Source organism: Rhinolophus sinicus, linkage group LG01 (assembly GCF_036562045.2).
Source record: "Rhinolophus sinicus isolate RSC01 linkage group LG01, ASM3656204v1, whole genome shotgun sequence".
Lineage (NCBI taxonomy): Eukaryota > Metazoa > Chordata > Mammalia > Chiroptera > Rhinolophidae > Rhinolophus > Rhinolophus sinicus.
Window position 1 is genome coordinate 55,947,608 of NC_133751.1, and position 18,126 is coordinate 55,965,733.

At 48.6% G+C, this 18,126-nt stretch overlaps 1 protein-coding gene and 1 long non-coding RNA gene across 3 annotated transcripts; one reads left to right on the forward strand and one right to left on the reverse strand.

The window, feature by feature from the left end:
• Positions 1-1,225: 1,225 nt before the first annotated feature.
• Positions 1,226-13,391, reverse strand: LOC109442976 (uncharacterized). Of its 2 annotated transcripts, XR_002136646.2 has the most exons (4): positions 13,173-13,391; positions 10,596-10,685; positions 9,364-9,439; positions 1,226-1,817 (listed from the first exon to the last, which is right to left on the reverse strand). It is a non-coding gene; the product is annotated as an uncharacterized LOC109442976 (long non-coding RNA). The 2 variants fall into 2 exon arrangements; XR_002136645.2 differs by lacking the exon at positions 10,596-10,685 and having other exon boundaries at positions 13,173-13,365.
• Positions 13,392-14,336: 945 nt separating this feature from the next.
• On the forward strand, positions 14,337-16,865 carry HES1 (hes family bHLH transcription factor 1). The gene is made up of 4 exons (XM_019723255.2): positions 14,337-14,699; positions 14,858-14,953; positions 15,195-15,282; positions 15,945-16,865. Exons 1-4 carry the CDS (start codon positions 14,592-14,594, stop codon positions 16,496-16,498), a joined length of 846 nt encoding a protein of 281 aa, XP_019578814.1. The 5' UTR covers positions 14,337-14,591; the 3' UTR covers positions 16,499-16,865.
• Positions 16,866-18,126: the final 1,261 nt, after the last annotated feature.

Sequence of the window (18,126 nt, forward strand, 5' to 3'; positions counted from 1 at the left end):
CTATATGAAGTAAAATGCAACATGCACTTAGATGATTACAAAGAAACACAATATTTTTATTCAACCATGTGCCATTTACCAGCACACCAACCACCAGGCTGATGAAATATCCGGGTGCCGGTCTTCGTGTTTAAGGGGCCCCGAGGCCTCAGGAGTGTTTGAGGGCGTGTCTGTCCCAGGGGCTGCACATCTGAAGCAGAGTCAATTAGTGTTCCCAGCCAAGAGGGAAGGTATTCCTAGAGTGGGGCTGGGTGTGGCAAAGCTGAGCCTTGGAGGATGGGAAGGATCTCGTTTGGCAGAGGAAGGGTAGGAGACTGTGAGCAAATGTGGTGGGTTGGTCTGAGCAGAAGGTTGGCCCTGGGAGAGAGAGAAGTGTGTGGTGCAGTATAGAGAGGGAAGGAAGGCAGACTGAGACAACAGAAGGCTCTGATGAGGGGCTGGGGAGCTTAGACTTGAGGTGGCCCGCCAGTGCTTCTCAATCTTGTTCTTGAAGCCCCACTTCAAAGCAGAAGAGAGAGGATACATGTCCTTGGGGTTTCAGGAAGCTGCTGGCCACCAGGGAGACCTTTCTTAGCACTATTCGTTCTACTTTCAAAAGACATCCAAAGTTCCCCACCACCTCTTGGCTGCCATTCTGGTCCAAGACACTTATCACTCTTACCTGGATGAATGTCATAGTTTCCTAAACATGGTTTCCTTGCACCCATCCTTGCTAACCACAGAGCAGTCAAAGTGATCTTTTAATAATATGAAGCCATCATGGGACCCCTTTGCTCAAAATCTTGCAACGGCTCCTGCCTTCTTCAGATGAATAGCCAGGTCATTAGAATGTCCCCACAATGGCACCATCTGGCTCTGTCACTCTTTGCTTCGTACTCTCATCCCCGTTCTCCCGTTGCTCACTACGCACCAGTCACTCCGGCCTCCTGGCTTTCCTAGAGCACTTAGGCTAAACGTGGTCCTGTCTTAGAGCCTTTGCACTTGCTGTTTCTTCTCTTTAGAAGCCAGATATTCACATGCTGGCTCCCTCCTCTACTTCAAGTCTTCTCTCTAAGTCCTTCCCTGACCATGCCATTGATACTTGCACTGCCAGAGCCGTCCCTTCTCCCCTCCCTTACTTGATTTCTCTCTGTAGTCCTTGTCACCATTTAAAATACTATCTAAGTCATGTGTTTATTTTGCTTACCTATCCCCCCATCAAAAATTTAGGCTCCAAAAGAGTATGGATTTTTTTTTAAATTTCTGCTTTATTACACTGTAACATCATGCAATTCCTCCTTAAGAAGACTTCCAATTAATGTAGAGACAACGAGGGGCATAAGAAAATCACTATTAGATTACCACAGTTATTCATTGGCACGAGTGAGATCCTTCAATAGATTCTAAATTTAGTGGGCAGAAGTGGGAGCAGAAAAGCACATTTACATCATCTTGAAGTATCACTTCCCCCTCAAAAAAACATTTAGGAAATACAAAAAGAAAAGTTGTAGCTTTAGAGTGGACAACCCTGGAGAAACCATCTTAACCTCACGATCATGGTTAAAACTACAGCAGTGAAATACAACAACGTCACACAGCCCCCGACCTGCTGCCCTGGGAGGGCACACACCTCTGGGGGCTCTTCACAATAATGCAGTTCCTCTCTACCCCCGTGAGAAAACATCAGACAGACCCCAGTGGGGGACATTCTATGAAACGACTGACTAGTACACTTAGAAGTGTCATGAAAAACAAGGCAAGATGGTGGACCTGTCACAGAGTGAAGGAGACTAAGGAGACAAGACAACCAAATGCACTGTGGAATCCTGGATGGGATCCTGGAACAGAAAGAGAAACAAAAATACATTAATAGAAAAAATGGTGAAATCTGAATGAAGTCGGCAGTCTCTAGTAGTGTACCAGATTACTTTCTTAGTTTTGATGATCGCTCCATGTTTGTGTAAGATGGTAATGTAGGGGACCCTGGTTAAGTGAGCTCTCTGTACTCTTTTTGCAACTTTTCTGTAAGTCTAAAGTTATTTCCAAATAAAACAAAATGTAAGGGTCACCAGGGCCAATTTGGCAGTCTTCTTTCACTGAACTTTAGGCTGTGGGGCAGGAAGAAGGGAAAATAAGTCTAGGAGTTATTAAGAGTGGGACTGTGGAAGCAGGGTCCACACAGTTAGTTGTTCAAACAACAAACCAGATGTCACCTTTTAACTCCTCCTTCCCCATCATGGTCCAGTCAGTCACCAAAGCCTGGCAGGTCTCTTGATCATTTGAATCCATTCTCTTCAACCCACCAGCCCCACCTAAATTAAGGCAGGGCTCCACCCTCTAGATTACTGCCTGAGACTCTCCTTCTATCAATGAAAACGAAGAGTGAGGCTCCAGGGAAAAGGGTCCCTAAAGACCCATAAAGAGACTCTCTTGCAGACTACTGACATGGAGTGACTAGACAGGTGGGAAGAAAATGAATGCACATGACAGGGGAAATGTTGCCTCAAACCTATCAGCAAGTAAAAGGAAAAATCTATAAAACTCAAAAGCCCCAATGTTGGTCATTCTACACAATCTTTATTCTGTGAGAGAAAGCGGTGGGCCCCACACAGGGTATCAAAGACTGAGATCCCACGTTATCTCCAGTTTTTACTCAAAGAATTCAGCATATTTAGGTGTGTGTTTTTTTTAAATCTCCCCCTTTCATTTATTGTCTCAGGGTAAACACTTGTGATTCATAAATGCCTTGAGAGTGAATCAGTATTCTCCTGTTCAAACCAGCAGAGGCCACATCAAACAATAGCCCACGAGGTGTTATTAATCATTAAATAGGCACATATAAGAACACTCAGGCAAGGGAGCCATTTTTCTTTTATTTTTCTTTCTTTCTTTTTTTTTTTTTTAAGAAAATTAACAAAGAGCAAACCTTGACTTTGACCTATTCAGAAAAAAGGTGTTTTCTGTTTGGTTGGGTGTTTGTTTGGTTTTCACTATTAAAGATTTAGTCAAATTCAAGGCTAAAAGGGCAAATATTTCACGTGGGAAAATGCTCCTTCCTTTGGGGGTCTTCCTTCAGCCATTTAAGAAATGGACTGAATTCAAATTTTAGCACTCACTTTTTCCACATTCATATGCCTGAGAAAGACAGATCTGCTCAGCCATGGTCAGTAGGTGCAAAAGTCCCTGGCAGCCTTACTCTGCTGTAGCCACAACGTGGGTGCAAACAGGCAGAGAGAGAAGTTTGGAGCACTCATGCTCTATTGAAGAAGAAATCAATACCGTAGAAACATACCATATTTTGCCAGGTATAATGCGTGCGTTTTTGCCCAAATTTGTGAGGGAAAAATAAGGATGTGCATTATACATGGGTAGTACTAATTCTGTTTCCCTGAAAGTTTGGGCCAAAAACGTGGGAACGCATTATACACAGCAAAATATGGTACCTTGAATACAACCATCCAACCACCATGGGGCCTTCCTCTGACCCTCCTGTCTCCTACACACACTAAGGTCCACTGCATTAAAAAAAATGGGGCTCCTCCCTCTGTGGAAGGTAGATCAATGGCATCACCCTCCACAGATATAGAAGTGCTAAAACATTAGTGACTTAAAAATATTTCTTCTTAGGCAGCATCTCTGATGAAAAGATAGCTGAGCGGACAGCTGAACAATGTAGCACGCAGGACCACAGAACTAGGATGGCCGTGTGTCCCAGTTTATGCCAGTTGTCCCGACATAGTTGTTGACAGCACTACCACCTTTCACTCTCAAAAGTGTCCCAGTTTGAATCATACATTCTATGGTTATCTACAAGCACGTGCTAGAGCAGGAAAGTTCTCAGACATTCACGTTTCCCATCAATCTTATCTCATACAAATGGGACTGGGATTCAGGAAAGGCCTGCCCATGATTACTCTTCTGGATTAAATGTCCCTGTACAGCCCTTCCCATTCCTTCCTACTGGGGAAGAAGGGAGGAGTTGCCCACACGTGCTGTGTGCTAGGCCCCTGCTGATGCCCCTGCCTCCATCCAGAACTCTCCTTTCTGTGGGCCTGAGGCTCATTTCAATTATCAAGGCAGGACCACACCATGCTCCACATCTGCCCACAGACAAAGCTACAACCCTAGTGCTTGGGTGGTAGAGACCCTCCTCCCTGGAAAAGGAGCCATATCAGTTTGGGGGGCTGCTCCCTGAGATTCATAAAAGACTGGCTGAAGCTTCTGCTTTGTCAAAGACTCATGGACCAATTTATCACAGTGGTTGTCCATCATTTCTCTGAGAATATTAACATCTTGTGGCTTTTTTTTAGGTGAATGAGGATATCTGTCTTACATGTCACAGACATATGTAGCAATGATAAAAGCAGATGAGAACTTATATTGTATTGACAATATGGCAGGCACTGCTCTAAGCATATTTTATATATATTTGTCCTCCTAATAATCCTATAAATGCTATGGATATCACCTCATTAACAGGTAAGTAAATTGAGGTACAGAATGGTTATGTCACATAGCTAGAAAGCAAACAAGCTGGAATATGAACCCAAGCAGTCTGGCTCCAGTCTTTCCTTTTTCACCACCTTGCTATAATTTTTCCTGAACATACATAGAGATATGTGTTCAACATTCCTATAAGCAATAATCACCAGGTCAGTCAAATCTCAGCTGTAAAACACTTGAAGTTCATAGAGGAAGGCGCTATTTAAATATAACAGGCCATTTCACCTCGACTTTACAGCCCCCTTTATCAATACCACTCAACATTGTAAAACAATGGGAGTGTTGGGGTGCTCTATAAAAACAGGTGTTTTTCTGTTCTGTATTTACGCTTATTTAACCCAGTTTGTCTGGGCATGATTACTATGTATTTCTTGGTTATGCAGAATCTTCCCTGAGGGGCTGGCACGAAAAGAGTGAGGGCAGGAGAAGAGGTAAGCAGTGGTCCTTGCCAAGGCCGTCTGTGGGCTCCTGCTCTACCTCAGTGACTGCCCACCAAGTACACCCTTCTTAAGTTTCTTTCCTGGTTTTCCAGAAGAACCGATGATCTCCCCACTAGCCTTTTTCCCCTTTCCATTTGCTGCCCAGTGGTGGAAGCTGCCTGCTGAAATCTTACTTATTAACTATACATAGATATGGCAGACCGTGATTACAGTAGAATTGTTTGGGAGCCCAGTATCTCACTTCTTCCCATGAACCTTACCCTGGGAATTGCTTTGTACTTTCGTACTGCCATGTGGTGGTGTGTCTTTAATAACCATCAATAAAGATAGGCCTGGGAAAACTCGGACAGCCACAGACTCCTCTAAATTCACCTGATTGCAGGGGTATCCTGGCTGCCCAGAGGTGGTTACTGGGAGTGGTCAATGTAAACCCATCCCTGATTCAGCAACCGAAGAAAACTTAGAAAAATATGCTGACCTTCTGAGGGTTCTTTAAATTGCTAATAAAATATACTTCTTTAAGTCAAAATTCAGTTATGCATTTATTCTCTAAATATTTGAAAGATAAGTTCAGGAAATTGGAAATTGGATGGTTTTAACCCTTGATTATTTTGTCTACCATCAACACAAGTTCACTGGATACAAAGAAAATACACAGAGACTCCTCCTCTCTGTCCAGATGACAGGTACTCCTAGATACCCAGTCTAGGTTTGTCCCAGGTGCCAGACTTCCATGGCAGGTGAGGAGGGTGCAGAGGGTTGAATAGCCACCCAGGATGAGGAGATCAAATACTTGAACGTGATTACTTGGTCTCTCCGTAACTGTGGCAGCCTAGCAAGATAAGGGCCACAGCTAGATACGCGTGTGATACCTGCACAGCTGGGACTTTATCAAGAGCCCTCTGTGGATCAGGAAAACTGCCGCCACATACTAGCACGTCACATCTGAGCTCCCCTCCCTGGCTCCTCTCAGATTTCAGTCAAGGCTGGCCGTGGAAGTCTAACGCTGCAAAAGGAGAGGTTCCCTTTCTCTGCTGTACATAACGTCGCACCCCAAGCAATCCCCCCAACCTTTTCCAGTCTGTGGGATTTTATGTTATGCTTACAGCAATACAGACAGCATGGAATAAAACTTACTAGTGAGGAAAAGTGATGCGGGTTCCAGAGTTCTACAAGGACCCAGTCACAGACCTGGTTGCCCTTCTTGTGATCTTCCCAGGAAACCTCTCAGAGGGCACTGGATGCTGAACTAAGCAGCTCTAGCCTTAGCCCAGGACACACTATGGTCATCACCTTTCCATGTATTTTCCAGAACCTGCTTAATCATCTTCTTGCTAAGTGAGATTCTTTCCCCTCACTTCTTCCTTCCTCCTGGCTTCCTGCCATGAGAAAGGACCTCTTTGCTCCAAAGATGTGTCCTCTGGATTACTAATATTCTGTACCAAAGTGTCCCCTCTTTTCCAGTTTCTGGAAGTCTTATTGTTGCCTGTGACTCAAAAAGAAAAGTTGGTTCTCTCCTGGCCTCCCAGCAACCTACCTTGTCTCTCTAGAGATACTATTTTCCTGAAAACTCGTATGTCCTATACCCTGTATCCCCAGTAGCCCAGGGCCCAGCCAAATATCTCTTGCACTGACCACTTGAATCCTCTCTCTCCCTCCCTGGACTTCCCACCAAAGTCCCTCTAGTCTAGATCATAAGGCTATACAGATAAGGAAAAAACGCCGGTATGTACTAGAAAGTGCTTCGTCAACTGTCAAGTACTACAAGACAGGGGAACTCTGTGGAAGACAGCAGAAGTCCTAACCATACTAGAACCCACCGAGTCTTAAGCTGCAGCTGTCTGGACTATCTTTTCTTGTTCCTGAAGCCTGATATCTAAAAGGAAAATATATATTTCACATGCAAATACCATCTATCAACCACTTGGAGAATCCCTTATTTTTCTCATCTTTCCCTGTTAAATCAGCCAGCAAAATGTGTTCTTGCCCCAATGCCTTCACTATATTACTAGTATCACACCTTCTCTGGTCTAATAAAAGCCTAGTACTGATGGAGCACAGATTCAGGTGCTGGAAATAGTATCTTTCCCAGTCTTCCTTTTAGAGCACAAACAAGGGAAACAGGTTGGCAATGACAAGAAAGAAGGGATGACATGTGGCTTGGCTTAGGTTGGTTGACTGAGAAGCAGGCTGACTGTCCTGTGTGGACCCTGCGAGCGCCTTCCTATCTCCTGGAATTCAGAAATCAATACCCCTTCTTTACTAGAAGTTATAGGGTAATGAGCAAATCCAAGAGAGAATGACAATGCAACAAAGCTGGAATTTAACCATGCTCTGTGCTGGGCATATTCTGTCATACTACCAAAATCTCTCATCAGCATGTAGCTCAAGTTTTCAACAGGCAAACCCATCTTTGATGGTAATGTTAGTTACATGCTGTAGATATTTCAAAACGTTCTTCTCATATATAGAGTGGGGTTGGTTTCTGGACTGGTGGACAGGAAACCTGAGCCTATCCTGGCTTTGTTATACCCTCTCTGAGGAGGCTGTTTGACCTTGGGCGAGTCACTTCTTCCTGGGCTCAGCTTTCCCAAGCATTCAATGAATGGATCGATTCAGCCACCTTTTAGGTCACTTCCGCTGCCTCCTGCTACCCATTTCCTCTAAGTTGAGATGCAAGGATAATAATGATGGTGACTTAAATTAAAAGTATGTTGTATACATTCATCTCATACCACTTTCAGATTCTAAGTTTTACCTAAGTGGTTTTCCTGGCTAGCTGAGATTTTTGTTTGGATTTTTTTGAGAAATTTGATCAGATATCACCATTTGAGCAGCTATCAGCAAGCCAAACAAATGCATGTTCTGGGCTGAAAAGGACTAGGCTTCACCCCACCTCCCTGAGCCTTCCAGAAGCCCCCCACAGGCACCAGCCCTGATGCAGTTCTGAGCCGTTCACACACCAGGGTGCAAGTTCTGTCCCTCTGGAATGCGCTCCTACATCCCTGGCTTGCAGGCTTGCCTCACTGCAGTGCTGCTCAGAGGGTAAAAGGTTAGCCAAGAGCGCATTTACAGCCTTCCCACCACGCTGCTGTGGCCAGACCAAATGTGGGAGTTAAGCCATTCCAGGGTGCCCTGCCCCCTCTCTACTGGGAAAGGCTTTCTTGGCAACCATCCTCTTTCAGAGCCCATTAGAAAGTGCACATTCCCGTGGTCTCACTGGCTCTAGTCAAGTTTTCCAAGAGGAGGTGGGGGTGGCGGAAGGCACTACAGGCTGCTATTAGCCTATGTTGAAAGCTTCTGTCTTCCGCCCCCACCCCCAGTTTGCAGTTTGAGGTCCCAGCTTGGCCAGGAACCAACTAGGCAGTTTTGTTCAGAAGTAGTGACTTATTTTTATCAAAGGTGGAATGCAGAGTTGCAGTTGTTTATAATGTCTCTGCATGGCAACTAGGACTCCTGCTCCAAGCACTCTGGAATTCTCTCCGTAGACACTTGGCTTTCTTGCCTACCTCTTTCTCCATCCAAAAACTGGATGCAGAACAGCTCCTGTGCCTCAGAATTAAGGGGCAAAATTCTGGAAATTCAAAGTGTCTTTATTAATGTGTTACTTTAAATCCAGGCTTTGGTGGTGATCACAGCCCTATAAACCCCACCCTAAATTTACCCAGGACCACAAAGCCAGCTCCCAGCTGGCTTTTGCCCCCCACTCTGGCAGGATGTTGCTGTGGGCCTTTGAGTCAATCCCTTGCCCTCTCTGAGGCTTAGAATACTCGTTTGTAAGTGGAGATTGCTTAGATCATTTTCCTCAATCTTTTGGGGTCACAAAATGCTTTGAGATTCTGCTGGGAAAAAATAATGCATTCTCTTCTCCTCCCGAAAAAATAATGTACTTGTTCATTCTCTCAAAAGGTATTTCTTAAGCTCTTGCTAAAGATGCATGTAGAGAGATCATTTTGAGTCCTATTTCATGGGCTGTATAGACTTCCTGGGGGTTCATCCACGAACCTTAAGGTAAGAAGTCCTGGTTATGAATTCTGCAGTGAGGAGCATATATAGATTCTTATCTAGAAGAACCATAATAATGATTCTAGTACAGGATCATAAAACTACCAGTCAGACAGATGCCAGAATGCGGAGGCACCCAGGCAGTCATTAAGAAGGTCATCTCTGGTTTCCCTCCCCCTCCCGGTGGCCCCACCCCGCACACGCGCCGGCAAACACGCGTGCACAACCGGCCTGGAATGTGCTGTTTCTGGGCACTCAGACGGCAGGGAGCCGGCTGCAGCCCTGGAGAGACGACAAACATCTCTTCTATCCTGGACTTGATTTTTCTCACGGTGTCTGAAAGGACTGAGATCAGGTGATATGTGTGGGACTGCTCCCGGTACAGGTGCGGAGCAGGTACCAAGGGGAGGAGAAAATCCGCCCAGTGTGTACTTACTCAAGGCTCTTTCAATAGCCCTCCAGGATAGCTCTTGGCAGGCCAGCTACCACGTCTCTGGCAGGCTGCAGGGAATCTGAGTGTGAGAAAGTCAGTCAAGCGGAGGAAAAGGGGGGGAGGGGGGAAGCTCCAGGTCCTCAGGCAAAATGCCTTTTTTAAACCCTTCTCTCTTGCGCTCTCTCTTTTCTGTAGCTTTAAACCAAACCCACAAACCATTCCGATACCTCAGGACAAAGGGGAGTCTCACTAGAGATGCATTATTTGTTTTATGGTTTAAAGCAAACAGGTGAAGCAATAAGACATAGCAAATCACCCTTCTTGAGGGCAGAAGGAGGGAGGTTGTACTCACTGGGCATGATACAGTGGCAAAGATGCCTTGTGTCTTGCTGGTCTCACAATGGGATCAAAGAAGTGACCGCTGATGAACAGGGTTCAATTTTCTCTTTGCTTTGAGAGAGTGGGGAGGATGACTGAAAAATAAAGGCTGTTTCTACTCTTTAAGAGAAGCCTCCCGACTCCAAAAGTCTTTTCTTGAGTTTAGGAGCTTAATTCCCCATTTGATAAGGGGTGGAGAGAGTGTCAACTTGGTGCTATTTTCACTGCCCAGGATAAGGACACTGAAAAATAGTCTGTGAGCACATTGCAAAGCTTGCTTCTTAAATGGTTAGAGTGGAGGGTTGTTGTTTTTTTGTTTTTTTGTTTGTTTGGCCCCCACACGAATTCATGGCAAGTTTTTTGTTAACCAATCCCTCTATCTAAAAATATGTGTGTGCAACGTATTTGCGCATTCTACCAGTCTAAGCACCCCTAAAGTGGTCGCAAACCAGTTGCTAATTAACTATCTGACTGAGGAGGCTGCTAACATGACTATATTCAACATTCTCCAATGAAACTTCAGAGCGCCAAATCTTGAAGCGATGACAGAATCAGACAAAAAAGACTCAGGCTAGAAGGGACAGGGGGTGGCACACCCAGCTAGTTAATTAGGGCCCAAGAGCAAACAGCAGTCAATGTCATAATAGAGCTTACTGGAGGAAGTCCCTGGCTCTCATAGATTTGGGGGGAACCTAGAAAGGGTTAACAGGCTTCCCTGGGAAGAGTTTAGTTCCTTGGAAGAATCTGGGTCAGAGTATTTAGGCAGTTTTTTAAAAGTCAGATGCTGAGCAGAAGCATTTTAAGAAGCTTGCAAAGTCTGCATTTCAAAAAGGAGGGTAACTTCATAGGCTCATCACCTTTCACCAAGAGGATTTCAAACACACAGGAAAACTCCACTTTTTTTTCCAAAAGCAACAGACAATTTTCTGTCATCACCACGTTTCCATCTGTTCAAAATAAGAAAGAAAAGTCCTACCCCACTGGCCCAGGGTGCAGGTCAACAAAGGAGGCATTGTTCATCATTTCTTCAGAACATGATAGGGCACAGCCCGCTCTGCAGTGTGTTAAGAAAACACACACACACACACACACACACACACACACACATCCCAGCGAGTAGCCCCAGGGGCAAGCGTGAGTAAACCAAGCCTGCAATGAGGTAAAAGTTTGGCTGCAGACTTGAGGGCTGTCCTGGAAGGTGGAAATGAGGCTTGAAAGGTAAATATGGTCAGAATCACAATGATTCCTTAGACTCCAGGTGGTGGTGGTGGTGGTGGCGGCATTTCATTAAAAGGTAGGCAGGTTTCTGCTGAACTTGATCACTGGACAGTGTATATAGTCAATACCCAGGTGAGCTGGTTCTGTGCAGGTACTTCTGGATGATTATCAGCCTATACTTGTCACTTAGGAACCTCTTTCGCTGGCTTGAACCACCTAACTGGGCTGTCTGCCTCCAAACCCTTCAAGCCACTCTCCGCACTTTTGCCAGAGCTATCTTTCTATTGGAAAACACTAATGTCCCTTCTCTGCTCAAGAGCATTTCATAGCTCTCCATTGTCTAAAGATAAATCCAAAGTCCTTTAGCAAAATGTCTAAGGGTCTTGTGACATGGCCTGAAGCCTCCTTCTTCAGTCCCCTCTTATATGCCTTCCAGTCACACACCCTGGGCTCCAGATTATGCTCCCTGAATAAGGACCTCAAGTTCCAGAGTCTTGGCCTTTAGCAATGGGTACCTAGCCCCATGACTCACATTTCCAATGCCCCAATCCTATTTTTTTAAGATACAAAGCACAGACCACTTCCTCCAGGAAGTTTTCCAGGATACCCCAACTTATGAATAATTTAATTATCCTAAAACTTTTCAGCATTTTACTTCTATCTAGTTATATAACTGTCTATTGAACGTAGGGCCTACCAGAGGAATATATGGCGAAATAGATAGACCACCACTGGCACTCATGACTATAGTATCTCTAGGCTGGGGGTTCCTGAGAGCAATAACTATTTTACTCATCCCTGTTTCCCTCACGTAGACCAATACTGTTGCCCGTACAGGAGGTGTGCTTTAGTGTTTCTTTTAGATTCTGCTGATCTCTCAGGCCATCATCTAAGCCCTAAAGTAAAGGGATAATGAAGGAATGCCAGGTCATTAATCAGAAAATCAGGGTCTGTCTGCCTCCCCAGTAGACGGGAAACTCCTTGCAGGCTGCCACTGTATCTCTCATCGTGGTAATCCCTGGGTTTAACACAGTGTCTGGCACAGGGCAGGCACTCCATAATGAAAGAGGGGCTTGCACAAGGTCACCCAGAGTCAGGAACCGCTGACTCTCATCCGGGAGATCTGGGGAAATCATTTACAACATTATCCCAGTGGGGAGCTCAGAAGAAGGACTGAAGTGTCTGATAAATGTGTGCCAGGCCTCCGGAGGCCTCCAAGCCTGGGTAAGGGCTAGGAGGGCGGGGGCGACATCAAACAAGATGCTAGGCTCCTGGGCTGCCGCGAGCCGCCCCAGCAGTTCGTCGAGCTCCGGGAAGACCGGAAGGGTGGAGGAGGTGGGGGCACGGGGGCGGCGACCCGGGCAGGCTGGCGGGAGGGAGAGAGAGCTGCAGCAGTGGCGGCCAGCCGGCCGGGGCAGAGCGCGACGCCCGCCCTGCGCGGCAAATCCCCCAGGGAGGCCGCCGCCAGAGCCCTGGCGCTCCCGGCCCGGCGCCCGCCACGTGGCACCCGGCGGCGGCGGCGGCGGCTCCTCCCGGCGCGCGGCCCGGCCAGCCGGCAGCACGCAGCCGCCCGCGCCGCCCGCCTCCTCCCGGCCGCCCGCCGGCGGCCTCCCGGGCACTGTAAGGGGGAGCTGCCCGGCCGCCCTGGACCCCGGGAAGGGGCGGGCGGCGAGAAGCCGCTTTAACCGCAGCCGCCAAGCGGAGGCAGGAGGCTGACCCGGCCGCTTCCTAAGTGCGGTCAGGCATCTCGTGACCGCGGCGGGCGCCGGGGACCTCGCGGGGGGAGGGAAGGAAGGCTGGCCGGGACAAGGAGCAATCTAAAAGGCCCCCACCCCTCCCCCGGGCTGTGCTAGTGAGGCTTTCGGACAAGTTAAAACCCCAAGCCTGAAATCAGGGGTGGAGTGGGGGTTTGGAATAATTCCCCACTCTCCACCCTGGGGCGTGCGCTCCCCGCCCGGAAGGGCTGACCTTGGCTGGGGGAGGCGGGAGGGGGGAATAGTGAGCGCCTGGGCTCGGCTCCCAGCCCACCGCCCCCTCGGATTCCTAGCCCGGCGGGGGCTGGAGGAGGGGGCCCCGGACACACACACACACACACACACACACACACTCACACACACACACACACACACCCCACACACACAGCGCTCGCCAATGAGCCCCGGCCAGGCGCAGGGGGCGGGGTTTTCCCAGGCTCGAGCACAGCAGCTGCTATTTACCTTCTTGGCTTCTCCGGAGGACCAGGAACCAGCCCCCGCGCTCCGCCGCCGGCCGCCGCCCCCCGCCTCCCTGCCCCCAGGGCGCGCGCACACACACTCACACACGCACGCACACACACATCCTCCCGGCCGGGCCGCAGCCGCGGCGGCAATAAAACATCCTGGCACGTGCTCCGGCTCCAGGCGCGCCCTCGCCGGCCGGCTGATGTCAAACTGCAGCTCGGCTGGTGTAGCTCTTAAAGGGCCCGTGCGTGCCGGATGCTGAGGTGCGCCGGCCGCCCGCGGGGCGAGAAGGAGGGGAGAGGCTGCAGCCCGGCTTGCCACCTCTACTTGCCGCAGAACTGAGAGCCCGCGGGGAAAAAAAGGGTGTCGAGGGCGCGCGCGCGTCCCTGAGGCATTGCCATCAAAGCCCCCCTTGTTCATCTTTCATTTGAAATTCCATTTCCTTTCTGCCCAGTGGGAAATTATTCTGATTGTTTCCTGGGGAAGTGCGGGTCCAAGGCCCCAACTACCGAAGAGGAATGGGGGCGGGGATCAAAAACCACCTTGCTCTGAACAACCTGCAAATGTTAGGTGGGAGGCATTTTTTTCCTTTTTCTACATGCAAAAAGGAATTTTTTTGTTCTTTTTCTGCATGGTCGACTTTCACACGCCCCTCCCCCCAATGTATAGTCTGAGCAGGAAATTTAGGTGTTTTGGTAACTCACACCCTTGCACACGTTTCCCCTTTTAACCACTGCAAATATAATCTTTTATCCCTGTCCTAAACCTTTTAAAAAATATTTTTCAAATGAAATTCTTATTAGTGTCAAAGCAGCTCTATTACACATATGAAAGAAAATAAAGAGCAAAGACCTTAGCCCCAAAAGAAATAAACTAGACTAGAGCAAAACTAATGCGGAAAAAATCCTCTCTAAAGCAAAGCCCAGCAGGGAGAGTAGCAAAGGGTTAAAATCCTTTTGATTGACGTTGTAGCCTCTGGTGCCCCAGGCTCAGGCGCGCGCCATTGGCCGCCAGGCCTTGTGCCTGGCGGCCAATGGGGGGGCGCGGTCCACGAGCAGTGCCGCGTGTCTCCTCCTCCCATTGGCTGAAAGTTACTGTGGGAAAGAAAGTTTGGGAAGTTTCACACGAGCCGTTCGCGTGCAGTCCCAGATATATATAGAGGCCGCCAGGGCCTGGGGATCACACAGGATCCGGAGCTGGTGCTGATAACAGCGGAATCCCCCATCTACCTCTCTCCTTGGTCCTGGAATAGCGCTGCCGATCACTAAGTAGCCATAAGATATTGTAATAAAACCCTCAGCACTTGCTCAGTAGTTTTGTGAAAGTCTCGAATAAAAGGGACATAAAACAATTTTTTGTGTGAAGGACTCCAAAAATAAAGTTATCTAGGGATTAAAAAAAAACAAAAACCAGAAAATGCCGGCTGATATAATGGAGAAAAATTCCTCGTCCCCGGTGGCTGCTACCCCAGCTAGTGTCAACACGACACCGGATAAACCAAAGACAGCATCTGAGCACAGAAAGGTAAGGGCAATCAATAGCTGTATCTTTCTCCAGCCCCAAGAAATTAAGCCGGGGTTGGGGATTCTTTTATCCCTTAAAACCTCCGGGTGAAATGGCAGATCCCATGGGAACTCAGGACTTTTTTTTTTTTTTTTTTTTAATTATTTATTTCTTTGCAGTCATCAAAGCCTATCATGGAGAAAAGACGAAGAGCAAGAATAAATGAAAGTCTAAGCCAGCTGAAAACACTGATTTTGGATGCTCTTAAGAAAGATGTAAGTGGATAATGCTGCTTTTCTAATTTAAAAAATGAAGTCTTATTTCTCTATTACTAAGAATGAAACACTCTCGCTGGCTGATCTTCCCCGCCAGCACTGCGTTTTCTGAGGAGGGAGGGCTTGGGCCCCTTTCGCCCGGGTCTGGGGAAGTCGGGGCCGCGGCAGGCGGGAGGGACCCCCAGCATTCCGAGGCTGCTGGTGGGGGGTCTCACTTTCCTTGCTTGCCTCTTCTGTGCAGAGTTCGCGTCATTCCAAACTGGAGAAGGCAGACATTCTGGAAATGACAGTGAAACACCTCCGGAACCTGCAGCGGGCACAGATGACGGGTAAGTGCGGCTTGCGGCGTCCCCCTCTGCGGGCGTCCCTCTCGGCCCGCGGTGATTTCTTCCAGACTTCCGCCCGTGGTTGTGAGAGGCATTCAGCTACATTTTACTGCCTTGGCTCACTCTTGCGTTCCCACGGTCTGGGGCTTATTTATAGCCACAACTCCAAGTTGTTACTGTTCCGGAAAGGGAGGGAGAGAGGTTGTAGCAGCGAGGGCGGCGGGCGGCTTGGCAGTGAGGGAAGCGGGTGGGGGCGAAAGGACTTAGAACTGTGGCGGTTTTGAGCTGCGTGGAGCCTGGAGGTCATCTGGTTTAGCACTCCCTCCTCCCCCATTACAGAAGGGGAAATGAGGCTCGGATGGCGGGGAAGGGGGGAAGGGCATTACCCAAGGTCACATCGCGCGTGCTGGGGGCTGGGAGGCAGATCTAGGACCGAGATTGGTTTAAATGGAGCGACAGGGAATGGAGAGAAGGGAGCGTCTTGGCTTAGGTCGCCAAGCTAGTGTGTAGAGGTGGATGGTTTTTCTAAACCCACCCCCGTAACCGGAGGCAGTTCTGCGGGCCAAGTGGTCAGGGAGGCGCGCCCGGGGGACCTCCCAGGGCGGAGGTGGTGGCCTCCAGGCCAGGGCCTTTCTGTGACCCTTCTGTCTCCTTCTGGCCTGCAGCCGCACTAAGCACAGACCCGAGCGTGCTGGGGAAGTACCGCGCGGGCTTCAGCGAGTGCATGAACGAGGTGACCCGCTTCCTGTCCACGTGCGAGGGCGTTAACACGGAGGTGCGCACCAGGCTGCTCGGCCACCTGGCCAACTGCATGACCCAGATCAACGCCATGACCTACCCCGGGCAGCCGCACCCAGCCTTGCAGGCGCCGCCGCCGCCGCCGCCGCCAGGACCAGGAGGTCCGCAGCACGCGCCGTTCGCGCCACCGCCGCCGCTCGTGCCCATCCCCGGGGGCGCGGCGCCCCCTCCCGGCGGCGCGCCCTGCAAACTGGGAAGCCCGGCGGGAGAGGCGGCTAAGGTTTTTGGCGGCTTCCAGGTGGTGCCGGCTCCTGACGGCCAGTTTGCCTTCCTCATCCCCAACGGGGCATTCGCTCACAGCGGCCCTGTCATCCCAGTCTACACCACCAACAGCGGGACCTCCGTGGGCCCCAATGCAGTGTCGCCGTCCAGCGGCCCCTCGCTGACGGCGGACTCCATGTGGAGGCCGTGGCGGAACTGAGGGGCTCAAGCCATCCCTCCCCTCTAAACTCCCCAACCTATCTCTCTTCCCTCGGGACACTGAACAGGAACTTGGACGCTGGGAGAGAAGAGGAGTTTTGTGGTTAAGTGGTTACTTTGGATTTTTTAATTTCTAAAAAGTTACTTTTTTGTAGAGAGCTGTATTAAGTGACTGACCATGCACTATATTTGTATATATTTTATATGTTCATATTGGATTGCGCCTTTGTATTATAAAAGTTCAGATGACATTTCGTTTTTTACACGAGATTTCTTTTTTTATGTGATGCCAAAGATGTTTGAAAATGCTCTTAAAATATCTTCCTTTTGGGAAGTTTATTTGAGAAAATAAAAGAAAAAAGTGAAGACTTTTGTCTTATAACTGATTATTTCATTATTTCAGAATGTGTAATAAAAAGAGGCTCTTGGCAGAATTTGAATTATATGTAATCTGAGAATTCAGGAATTGGCTCTTTTGTTACTCAAAGAACTTTTTTTTTAAATCCCTCAAACCTTTCACCAACCCTCCATGAATTAAATTCCATTTAATTTGCAAGAACCCATCTGATAGGGCTTTTCTGATCAATTTGTGGTCAAGCTCTTAAAGGATTTCAAACATTATTTTAGTTGCAGTTGGGTAAGTCATTCAGGCCTGGGTGTCAGACTAACTCCTGAGGAAAGTTGAACAGGACTGAATTCATGAAGTTAATGGATCCAGGACCATTGCTTATGGTGCATTAAGGAAGGTTCCTGCAGCATTACTCCCCTGGGGTAGCTCACCAACATTCAAAGCAAAACTCTTAATTGCTGCAAGTGTTGGAGTTGTCCTTTAATTAGTCAATTCTTAGGTACATTCCCTCCTATCAGTATCCAAAAGTTTGAAATACCTCTCTGCACCCTCTTCAAGCAAGCTGAGAAGGTCAACAGATTCCTTCTGCCAAGGGACAGCTAGTTAGACTCCCATGTGGAGGCAGAGTCCAGATGATTAACACCAGACATATGTTTTTGATAAGTTTCTATGCTTGGCTCTAATAGAGAAAGCATGTGGGGGCCGCGCTGGCAGGCACACAGGCCATCTTCCCCTTTTAATACAAACAGCAAGCGACCCCTTTGCTTGGTCATGCCCCATTTCCAGGCAAGATGTGGGCTCCAGATAGGAGCAAAAGACTTGTCTCGGGTTTCAGCTCACATAACCCTCCTTAACAAGTCCTAACTCAAAGCGGACAGCTTTAAACTGTGCCAGGATCTGCAGGGAATTTCTTCCAAATCCCATCACAAAGGCTTGTCAGATTTTGTCAGATTTGGCCAGGTGTTTGACTGCATCCAGGTGTTGGGGAAATGAAAACCACGAGCCCTGCGAGACCAGACACATCAGCCCCGCTGTGGGTCTGGCGGGCGCGCCCTCCTCCCGCACCGCCGGCCAGTCCTCCCTGCCCTGGCCCCTCCCGCTGGCCTCCTCTCACCCCCCCTTCCTTTAGAGCGGCCTCTGGGAGGAGAAGGATGAGGCGGGAGATCAATCTTTGAAGCCTTCCTAACAAAGATAAAGCCAACGATTTTCTGTCTTGTTTCAAAAGCTTTACTTCTCCCCCGCCTTGCTCTGGCCTTTCCCACAGGCCAGTGTAGAGAGAG

What these genes read in the sequence shown, in the direction of transcription:
- HES1 (XM_019723255.2), top strand. Translation starts at nt 14,592, where the DNA reads ATGCCGGCTGATATAATGGAGAAAAATTCCTCGTCCCCGGTGGCTGCT. An exon ending in TGGATGCTCTTAAGAAAGAT is followed by an intron (nt 14,954 to 15,194) that starts GTAAGTGGATAA and finishes TCTTCTGTGCAG; the next exon opens with AGTTCGCGTCATTCCAAACT. An exon ending in GCAGCGGGCACAGATGACGG is followed by an intron (nt 15,283 to 15,944) that starts GTAAGTGCGGCT and finishes TCTGGCCTGCAG; the next exon opens with CCGCACTAAGCACAGACCCG.